The 11,337-nt window shown below is 32.8% G+C and overlaps 1 protein-coding gene across 1 annotated transcript; it reads left to right on the plus strand.

Moving 5' to 3' along the window:
• Positions 1 to 1,744: 1,744 nt before the first annotated feature.
• LOC146912517 (inositol-3-phosphate synthase-like) lies at positions 1,745 to 4,791 on the plus strand. Its single transcript, XM_085722088.1, has 10 exons — positions 1,745 to 2,098; positions 2,179 to 2,247; positions 2,346 to 2,481; positions 2,893 to 3,140; positions 3,247 to 3,473; positions 3,561 to 3,676; positions 3,846 to 4,022; positions 4,111 to 4,299; positions 4,392 to 4,454; positions 4,559 to 4,791. Exons 1-10 carry the CDS (start codon positions 1,911 to 1,913, stop codon positions 4,676 to 4,678), a joined length of 1,533 nt encoding a protein of 510 aa, XP_085578214.1. The 5' UTR covers positions 1,745 to 1,910; the 3' UTR covers positions 4,679 to 4,791.
• The last annotated feature ends 6,546 nt before the right edge of the window (positions 4,792 to 11,337 follow it).

Below are 11,337 nucleotides of genomic sequence, written 5' to 3' on the forward strand. Positions count from 1 at the left end.
AAAAGTAATGATGAGGATCATGGATTAAAGTTTATTAAAGATTATAGATTAAAAAAATATCTACAAATGGAAAGAGACAATTATAGTGCAATCAATCTCTCTTCATAAAGCTGAATTTGTTTGAATTTGTTGTCCGCGCACTTGAAGGTGTGAGATTAAATGGATATATATGATTTTCGCGTGAAAAGGAAATTAGAATAGTAAAATACATATATATAGAGTTTGATATGCTCACTGGAAGTGAATTGGTAAATGTTTATCATCTATTTTTAAGAGACATTTTCACCTGAAGTGATTTCAAATCTTGCTTGATAAAGTTGAATGAAAGACTCAATTTATATGAAAGATATAATATATTTGTATGGCTCACTTGAAATTGATGATTATATGAAACTCCATGAAGGAGCTAATTTTCATAAGACATAGAAGAAATGACATCATATGTCCAATCTAAATATTTGAAAACGAATTTGTTATAATCATTTTAATGACGATGTAATAATTATTGAACTCCTGAAGAGATTCTAACATCTATTGATTATAGAAATATTTGAAATTAAATATGTTGCATGTACAAAGTTTGTTTGGATTTGCAGATTTATTATTTAAATGAGATTTTGTGCATCGAAAAACTTATATAACAAATGTATTTGATATGGATAAATCTAGTTGATTGTGTACTAGAATGATTGTGATGTCACTTGATGTTAATATAGATTATGTCCTCAAGAAAATGATAAACAACTTGAATTGGTCCTAAAGTACCATATCTTAGTTCAACCAAGGACATTAATGTTTTTTTGTTAATTAATGTATTATCTTGGTATTTTGTTTTTGTCAATATTAGTAAATACAGATATCGGAGCAAAGTCAAGCATACACTTGTATCTTAGAGAAACTAGATAATCAAGGAAGCGGAGAATGCTATTTTATAAAGTATGATGATTTTACAAATACAATAAACTTGTGGTTCTTAAAGGGGCTCTTGCAACAACTGAATACGAAGAAACTTTTCAAGTACTGCTAACTTGAAGACGACTATGAAGATAAACCAGATCTTTCAACAAAGTCGTTGCAAGTAAAACTTTTGAGTAACTGGAACAAATAGTATTTGACTTTCTTCTTTTCATATATGATAGCTTTTATGAGGGGGAGACATAAATGTGTTCTGCACTCATTTTCCCTTAACTATGATTTTATCCCATTGGGTTTTCCTGGTAAGTTTTTTAACGAGGTAGATTATGACACAAAAAGATGTTGTACTCTTTTTCCTTTACTAGATTTTTTTCCCACCGAGTTTTTTTTTTAGTAAAGATTTTAATGAGGCATATCCTTGACGGACATCCAAGGGAGAGTGTTATGAATATTATAAGTGGATGTCCATATAGGAAATGAGTTAACGGACCATAATACTAGATTATTGAGCTTAATGTATAACCTACTCTATTTCCCTATAAATAGAGCTCATTTTTAACATTATGTGACACACCAGAGAATAATAATAATAATAATACTTCTCCCTATTCTCTCTTTTTCTCCTTCTTTCTATTATTATTTCTATTTACTTGTTTTCATAACACTTACAAAATTATAACAAGTTTATACAAAACCTCTTAATAATTATTTTGAGGTGTTGGGTTTGTGAGATTGGGTGTTTAGTAAGTATTAATTATAAAACGAACGATATGTACATTTGGGCTGCATTGTGAATGGTCTAAATACCCAGTCGCCACGTGACCAGCACAGTCGCAACTTCACTTATGTTTTTCTATATATAGGAGCATCTTCATCTCCATTCAGGATCACCGATCACAATTCTTTTACAGATAAAGAACGAAACAGAATCTGTTTTTGTTCTTTTCTTTCTTCTTCTCTAAAATCCGTCAATCTTTTCTTTCCTCTTCACAAAAATGTTTATCGAGAATTTCAAAGTCGAGAGTCCCAATGTCAAGTACACAGAAACTGAGATTCACTCCGTTTACAATTACGAAACCACCAAACTTGTTCATGAAAATCGTAATGGCACTTATCAGTGGATTGTTAAACCTAAAACTGTTAAATATGAATTTAAAACCGATATTCATGTCCCTAAATTAGGGTTAGTATCCTAATTTCATTTATAATCTTTGTTAATTTTTTGATCTTCTGATTTATTTATTTATTGGTTTGATTTGTTAGGGTAATGCTTGTGGGATGGGGTGGAAACAACGGTTCAACCCTTACCGGTGGTGTTATTGCTAACAGAGAGTCAGTTTTCTTAATTCTTGATTTGTTTGTTTTTTTTTTTTTTTAATTGTGATTAATTGGAAATTTTTTGGTTAATTAATTTTGATTGTGATTATCAGGGGAATTTCATGGGCAACGAAAGATAAGATTCAACAAGCTAATTACTTTGGATCCACGACTCAAGCTTCGGCTATTCGAGTTGGATCTTACCAAGGAGAGGAAATTCATGCTCCTTTCAAGAGCCTTCTTCCAATGGTAAATATTTTCTTAAACCCCTTTTGTTTTAATTGATTTGTTTAATTGAAAGTTATAATTTTGTTATGATGAAATATAATAAGAATTGAAATAACCATTGCATGTCACATATTAAATTGAATATGACTAATGGGATTTGTTTATTTGAAAGCATACTATAAGGAGTGATGATATATACATATAAGCTTCTGATATGTGACATTTATAGATATTTTTTTTAAAATAAATTGGAGTCCAAGATGGTTTGAGTTAAGGATTGATGAAATTGACCGAAAAATCATTGAAAACTATATGCATGCTATAAGGAGTGAATATATATATATATATATATATATATATAATTGGAGTCCAAGATGGTTTTAGTTAAAGATTTATGAAATTGACCTAAAATTCGTTGAAAAATATATGCAGGTCAACCCTGATGACATTGTTTTTGGTGGATGGGATATCAGTGATATGAACCTTGCTGATGCCATGGCTAGGGCTAGGGTTTTTGACATTGACTTGCAAAAGCAATTGAGGCCTTATATGGAATCCATGGTTCCACTTCCTGGTATCTATGACCCGGATTTCATTGCTCCTAATCAAGGAGAACGTGCGAATAATGTTATCAAGGGTACAAAGAGAGAACAGATTAACCAAATCATCAAAGACATTAAGTATGTTTCATGTTAATCTACATGCTTCATGGTTTATGTTGCTATACTTTTACTTTTAACCAGCTTAAAATTTGCTGAATATGTTCCTCTGTTGACATGAATTCAGGGAATTTAAGGAAGCAAACAAAGTGGACAGGGTTGTTGTACTCTGGACTGCCAACACAGAGAGGTACAGTAACTTAGTTGTAGGACTCAATGACACCATGGAGAACCTTTTTGCTGCTGTGGACAGAAATGAATGTGAGATTTCACCTTCCACCCTGTTTGCCATTGCTTGTGTTATGGAGAATGTTCCTTTCATCAATGGAAGTCCTCAGAACACTTTTGTTCCAGGTTTGTTTCTTCTATTTATTTTCCCTCTAAATCTGTCACTTGATTAATCTTGTTCATAGCCGTTAACTTTTCTTTTATTATCATCAGGGCTTATTGATCTTGCCATCAAGAACAACTCTTTGATTGGTGGTGATGATTTCAAGAGTGGACAGACCAAAATGAAATCTGTTTTGGTGGATTTCCTTGTAGGAGCTGGTATCAAGGTACATTATATTCTTCACATTGTTAATGTTATATCATGTGTTTTCAGTTTTACTTTAATGTATGTAAGACAATATATTATATGTTGTTCTGTATTTTTAATCTATGAATTATGCTAATTAAATTTTGCAATAAGAAAAGGATTTTAAGAGTTTTGTGAATAACTGACAGCCAACATCAATAGTGAGTTACAATCATCTTGGAAACAATGATGGCATGAACCTTTCTGCCCCACAAACCTTCCGCTCCAAGGAAATTTCCAAGAGCAACGTTGTTAACGATATGGTCAACAACAATGGCATCCTCTATGCACCAGGCGAACATCCAGACCACGTTGTAGTCATTAAGGTAAATTTTATTTCACAATTTTATGTATGATTCTATATATTGTAACCTTTTCAGGTCTTTTATTCTCTTCACTTTGGTGCCTTTGCAGTATGTGCCTTATGTTGGTGATAGCAAGAGAGCCATGGACGAATACACTTCAGAAATTTTCATGGGTGGGAAGAACACTATTGTGTTGCACAACACATGCGAGGATTCCCTCTTGGCTGCTCCTATTATCTTGGATTTGGTTCTTCTTGCTGAGCTTAGCACTAGAATTCAGTTCAAATCTGAAGCTGAGGTTTGTATGCTATGCTATGCTATTTAATTTCATTCTTTGATTATTAAAAGTCCTTGTATTATTTGAGGTTAGCTATGTTGTGGTTTTTGCAGAACAAGTTTCACAGCTTCCACCCTGTTGCTACCATCCTCAGTTATCTGACAAAGGCTCCTCTGGTGAGTTGATTCTACTTGATTCAATGATTGTGTACATATACACACATAATTTAGTTTCAAAAGACAAATTCAGTTGTTATAATGTTATATTATTATTCGTGCAGGTTCCACCAGGCACACCAGTGGTGAATGCATTGTCAAAACAGCGAGCAATGCTTGAAAACATCATGAGAGCTTGTGTTGGATTGGCTCCAGAGAACAACATGATCCTCGAGTACAAGTGAAGCAGGGGATATGATGTTAAATAAAAAAAAACATTTTCGGTTTCTTTTGGACTATTGACTATTGACATTTTCGGTTTTTGAACTTTTGAAATATGCATGTGAGAGATTATTAAGTTTTTTAGTGTTTTTATATTTTAAAAGTTAAGAAGTCCCATATATACTTAACTTACGAAATTGAAACATCTTATGTTGAGTTTGGATTAGTTTTAGGTTAATATGGATTAATTTTTACCTTATGAGAGCTTTTTAATCAAAAAAGTTTGTTACTTACCTTACGAAAATAATCCTCCAAAGCTTTTTGATATTCATGAAAAGGTTAAATTAGAGAATTGTTGAAAAAGTTGAGATGCTACACTTATACGCAAGGTCCGAGGCTCAAACCTCGGTCACCACAAAAAAAAAATTATGTTTTTGTCTTTGGATATAGAGTGACTACAACAGTTTTCTAAATACTATACTGTCTGTATCACAATTTTAGAAATCATTTGCATTAATACTAGTATTATCACACTTAAACAAATAATTCTGTAATTTAGTATTTTCATGGACCAAAAACGGATGAAATATTAATCAAAATCATTAAATTGGAGACTAAACATCAATAGAATTTTGTTGTAATTATTAAACATTTTTAACGATGTTAAAGTTAGATAAAGATCATAGATTACACAATTTAGTTTGTTCCTTATCACTTTCTCTTCCGTTATTTCTGCTTCTTCCATTTTCGTTTTATATTTGATTTCTTCTGCTCAATGCTTGTTGTTACCCGGTGATTTTCTCGGAGTATTTGATCATTATTATTACTCTGTTGAATCAGTTAAATTTTCTCATACCTTTTCGCTTATTAAATATATGAATGAATCATATTGATGAAACTTTTCCATTTCGATTTAAATCTTATTTCTGCATTTTACTGCCTAATGAATTATTAAAGTTAAAATACCAATATTAAAGCTATATGATATGATGTTCCTGTACTGAAGCTGCTCATAATTAGTTGATAACAATTCCTTTTTCTGTAAGTATTAACTATGATGCACGAACACATACACGAACACTACTGACATGTCGACAACACCAATAAAGTCTATTAAGCCTATTATTATTGTTTTCAAAGTTATTGTGTCATTTGTTTCTTGTGTAGTGAAAGGCCTTGCAATCTGAAGTTTTGCGCTTAGGAAAATAAACGTTCTTGGTGGATGCAGGACATGAGACCCCCCAGAAAATTGTATGCGAGATGAGCTTACAAGAGCGCCAATCAACCCAGCCACCAGGTTTGAGAATAAGGTGGGATTCATGGATCGAGCTGCAGGTGAATCACATATCAGAAAGAAGAATTTGGAGAGATTATTCATTAATCTAGTGGCCGGTGAACCACTGATCAAAGAGCGAACAGCTGCCAGGTTTAATGATTTGGCAGGATCCACAGATGTAGTGGCTGATGAAACTGAACAAGATTTGGCGAACAAATACAAAGGTGAAAGGCTTTATTATTGATAAAGTCAGAGGAGGTTATTCAGTAGCCATCGCGGGTTTCATTGCTTATCTTCCATTCCGTTCTCAAAACAAAAGGCACAGACGGAGGATATCAAATGATCAATTCTCCATTGAAAGCATTAACCCAAGAATGAAGTGTATTGTGGTGTTCTAAAAGCTGTATATCATAAGAAAACTTGGCGTTCTAATAATTTATAGGTTAAGAATTGGGAGACTTGCAGTTATGGTTTCTTTCAGTTTCTTGTTTTTTGTTGATAGTGTCGTCGTTTCTGGATTGTTCCTACGCTTTAAAGAGACGAAAACGAGCATAATATGTCTGAATTTCATGATAAGATGGAAAATGCATATAATGATCCAGTTTTAATATTCAGAAGGATTTCATAGTCACAGATCTCTACTGTTTCATAGTTCGCAAGTTTTAGTTCATATTTTTAATTTTGGTTGTAACTATGCAAGGTTATGCGCCTTCAGTTTGATTTCATGTCAATTTTTAAAATACTACAATCATGCTTCTTTAGAGTTTTTTGGTTTTTTTTTTTTTTAATTAAGGAGAACGCTTGATTCCTTAAAGTCAAACAAAAAAAAAAGAATCCAAATGGAAAAAAATTGCTCTGTTTTGATGAAAATATCAATATTTTAAACTTTAAATTAAAGGGTTAAATGGGCTCTAAACCGATGAGAATTAATAAAGGAAAGAATAAATGGAATATGTGATTTAGGGTTAATTTGTTATTCATAATACAAAATCCTCCTTATTTAGAGGAACTTAAAATTTGTATTGGAATGAGTTTTGGAGAGTTTGGGAGGATTTATATAAAAAAATTCAAATTCAATTTATGTTATTATAACATTCTTAAAATTGAAAATATATTAATCATAAACATTAGTTTATCATTATCTAAAAACTGATCTTTCAAAAATCCATTTGACTCAGGGACAAAGGAAAGGTAGAGAAAATAGAGAAACTCTCTAATATTCTCAAAGAAAAGTCTATATTATTTGAATGCTTCAATGCTTGAGTATCTTGAGTATGCTTCAGTATGCCAAAACACTAGGTGGTAAGCCTTATTTATACTACTCTAGGAAGGCTCTCCATTACAAACTAGAAATATCTAGAAATAAAGAAAAGTCTAGAGATATGGATACTCTAGTACATAAGACTAGAAGGATCTAGAAAAGTTAAGACTTCCCTAGTGCTTATTTAGTAGTGTCTAGTAGCTTCCTTATTATTCCCTAGTATTCTAAAGACTTCTATATTATTCTTTAGTGTTCTAGAGTCTTCCATATTATTCTTCATCATTCTCTATCATTCTCCCTGGGTTGGAAGAGACTCGTCCTCGAGTCAAGATTTCCTTGTTCATCCTCGAGTCAAGATTTTCGAATACTTTTGCTGTGGAATCCAAAGTATTCCAAGGACAAAATCAGTTCCAACATTTTCCCAAGATGGCTTAGGAACTGGACGAAGTAAATATAACTTTGTCTTATCCTTGAATGGTTCCTTTGCGAGTGAAAGCCCAAGTATATTGAACTCCTCTTTTCTATCACCAAATTCATTGAGTGGTAGAGGTGCAAAATTGATTTTAATCACATCCTTCACAAAAGTGTAGATGTTGTCATAATCATCAAATAATGCATGACAATCATATTGAGTCTTTATACACTAACGTATAATAAATGAAATTAAACAAGTGTGAAGAAAGGAAATTTCCTTGTGAAGAAGAAAGTTTCTTTCACATGCTCGTAATTATTTTGATTGAAAAGCTCTCATAAGGTAAAAGTTAATTCATTTTAACCTAAAACTAATCCAAACTCAACATAAGATGTTTCAATTTCGTAAGTTAAGTATTTAAGAGCTTCAATTACTTAAGCCAAGGTTGAGAATATTGCTTAGATCTTACTATATCTAATGTCAAAAAAGTAAATTGAACTCTAAAGAAAAGAAATAATAAACGCACATTAAACCATAGACAATTGGTCATAGAGTTTGTTCAGTTATGTCTATGTCTTCAGATACAGAGTGACTACTACAGTTTTCTATTATGAAATACTTACAATTACAAAATACAAACTGTGCTTAAATACTATAGTTTAATGAAAACAAATAATAATATTTTAATGAAAACAAATAATAAACGCACATTATAACACAAACAATTGTTTGTAGAGTAACTGCTATAGTTTTCTGTTATGCAATACTTATGATTACAATATACAATTTGTGCGTAAATACTACGGTCTATATCACAATTTTACTCCTCCGCTCTACTACGCCAATTGTGTTAACCGCTACACTTGACATTATTGTCAATTCTTCAATAAATATGAGCCATAGTAAAGAGAAACCATAGTAAGGGTGAATCTATAAAGTGCCAACAAGCTTAATATTTATGCAAGGTAAAATCCAAACATGAACTGCAGCTAGATTTGCAGTCTATTTCCTGCTAATAGCCCATAGGTTTATGCCACTTTTGTTGTTTTACTTGGTGTCTTTACTAATAATAGATATAAAGTATTGTGTCTTAACATCTCCTTTGATGCCTTGCACAAAATGAATGGCAAGAATAGAATAAGAGAAGATCATAAAAGATCGTATGCATTAGTACTAGTATAATCACACCTAAACTATAATTCTCTAATTTGGTATTTTCATGGACCAAAAATTGATTAAAATATTAATCAAAATTACTAAATTGGAGACTAAACATCAATAGAATTTCGTTGTAATTACTAATTGTAATATCCCGTCTGTCAGTATCGGTATAATACCCGTTAATCGTGCCATAGGAAATAATTCATGGAAAGTAAGTTAATGGAAAATATTTTATGAGATATCAGCTTTTTACGGGAAAAGTATCAGTGTCGTTTGAAACATGTTTAAGGCAAGGGCAATTTGGTTATTTCACGCAAAAGAGATATTTAAGCAAGTTGGGACCAAAAATATCTCACTTTCTTCTTTCCTTTCTCTCTCTAGGTTTTGGTTTTGATTTTTGCTCTTCCTTCCCTCTTCCTCTCACGCCATTCCTCTCTTCTCCATACCATCCAAAGATGTTTCCAAAGTTGAATCAAGTTAAGTAAAGTTCCCTCATGATTTCTTAAGCCAAAAGAAAGCTTGATTCTAGCATGATTCCACTTCTTTCATCATTAAGTCAAGATTGAAGAAGTTAGGGTTTCAATGAGGTTGGGTGAAGTTGAGGCTTGGAAGTTTGGTGAACCAAGCATGGAGGTTAGCAACTTATCAAGCAAGAGACAACCATGGGTTTGAAATGAAGATTGAAAGCTATTTTGGAATCAAGATCAAGAGCTAGAGTTTTGGTGGTTTGAGCTTGGGACTTGTTGATGCTTCAAGATTATAGATAGGTGAGTTCCATAGATAGATTACCTACCTTTGGGTTTGTTTAATCTTGTGAAGAAATCATGATTTATGTTAGTTTAGTTTTTATGAAACTTTAGTACCCCCAAATCAATTCTTGTTGATTATATGTTAAAATTGCCATGGAATATGTTTAAATAAGTCTATATATGTTGCTGGAAGTATGTGGTGCATTACAGGATCGATTTGGACGAGTTTTGGGTCGAAAATGGCAGAAACCCGTAGCCGAAAACACCGAAAACGCATATTTCACAGCGCTGCACCTGAACAAGGGCGCTAGGTGCCCACAAGTCAGAGAGCCAGCGCTAGGCGACCTCCCTCTGGCGCCAGGCGTCCCAGACAGGACAACGTTCGCGTTGTTTTGCGTTCGGGCGCTTGGGGGCAGTCGTGTGGGGGTCCGTAGCGATCGTTTCGAAGTATTCTTTGGCTGTTTTCACTTATTTTTCTACTGGAACAAACTTGGCTTTATTAAATCATAGAATTTGTAAACGGCTTGAAACTTGGGTTTATGGCATTTTCGTTCTTTAGAAATTATTGAAAATTTGCACACATCATCAATTGATCCTTGAATCAAAAGTCATGGCAATCTTAACATGAACGGCAAGGATGACATATGAGAGTTTAAGCCGATTTACTCGGGTAGATGATGAACTAAGAAATGGGGATGAATGTAGAGCCTCGACTTAGTTGTCGAGAAATAGAAAGATAGCATTGTTATACCCTAATTTTGGACCTAAAAATATTTTCTCAAAATGTTTTCTATCTCTGATATGTGTCTTTGACCTTTGAGAGATTGCATATTTGTTACTGATTACTCTGAATATTCTACTCTGCTGTATTTGCATATTTCTACTGTCTGTGTTTGAAAAATTTTTCAATTGTGATTTTGTCTGTATTTCCCTGCATTTGAAACCACACAAAGGTTTTTCTTGCACCTCAAGTCATTTGAATTTGTCTCTGATCAATTGCATATTTCTCTACATTTTATTTGAACCTTATTTGCAAAAATCATTGAAAAGGGCATTTTAGTCCTTTCCTGTGTTAAAACTCCTTTTAATCTTTGGAAATTGTCTCTGAGTCTTTTCAATTAGTTTGTATAAATCCTTGCTTTAATTCCATGTTAAAAAAACCTTTCAAAAATTGCATTTGAGTCATTTCGAGTCAATTTAGTCCCCAGGGGCATTTTGGTCATTTCACTCAAATTTTTGGCAGAGAGGTTACTTTAAAGTACCTCATTTTGTAATTGGTTCATTTTAGTCCTTTTGTTGATTTTAAAATGTGTTTCACTTTACTTTAATTTCAATTTACCAAATTTTATTCCAATTTTATTTTACTTTCATTTTGGTCCTTTGTTTGTTTTGCCCTTTAGTCCTTAAGTTTTTAAATTTTGTTTAGTCCTTTTTCTATTATTGCAGTGTGGTCCTTTAAATTTCAGGAATTGCAGAATGGCCCAAAGGATTAGTTACAGTCCATGAACACGTGGCAGCAATCCATTGGCCAAAGGGTCACACTTGTCAGCTATAAAGCCAACACGTAACTGTAGAAATTCTCAGAATCAATCATTGGGAGCCACCTCACCAAAACAGAAAATTCCACATTCTCTCTCTCTTCTAACCGAATTGAAACCCAGAAAGTCGAAGAAGTTCATCAAGAACTTCAACAACCTTCAACTTGAATCTCTGAAATCAATACAAATTTCCAGAAATCCAAACCGAAATCGTTCCAATTCCACAAGTTCTCACCAAATTCGATCAAAATCGCACCGGTTCTCAGTGATTCTCTGCGAGAATCT

This window comes from Medicago sativa, chromosome 6 (assembly GCF_051527215.1).
Source record: "Medicago sativa cultivar Bolivia chromosome 6, Bolivia_mono, whole genome shotgun sequence".
NCBI classification, from domain to species: domain Eukaryota; kingdom Viridiplantae; phylum Streptophyta; class Magnoliopsida; order Fabales; family Fabaceae; genus Medicago; species Medicago sativa.

What these genes read in the sequence shown, in the direction of transcription:
- LOC146912517 (XM_085722088.1), top strand. Translation starts at nt 1,911, where the DNA reads ATGTTTATCGAGAATTTCAAAGTCGAGAGTCCCAATGTCAAGTACACA. An exon ending in GGTGTTATTGCTAACAGAGA is followed by an intron (nt 2,248 to 2,345) that starts GTCAGTTTTCTT and finishes TGTGATTATCAG; the next exon opens with GGGAATTTCATGGGCAACGA. An exon ending in ACCACGTTGTAGTCATTAAG is followed by an intron (nt 4,023 to 4,110) that starts GTAAATTTTATT and finishes GTGCCTTTGCAG; the next exon opens with TATGTGCCTTATGTTGGTGA.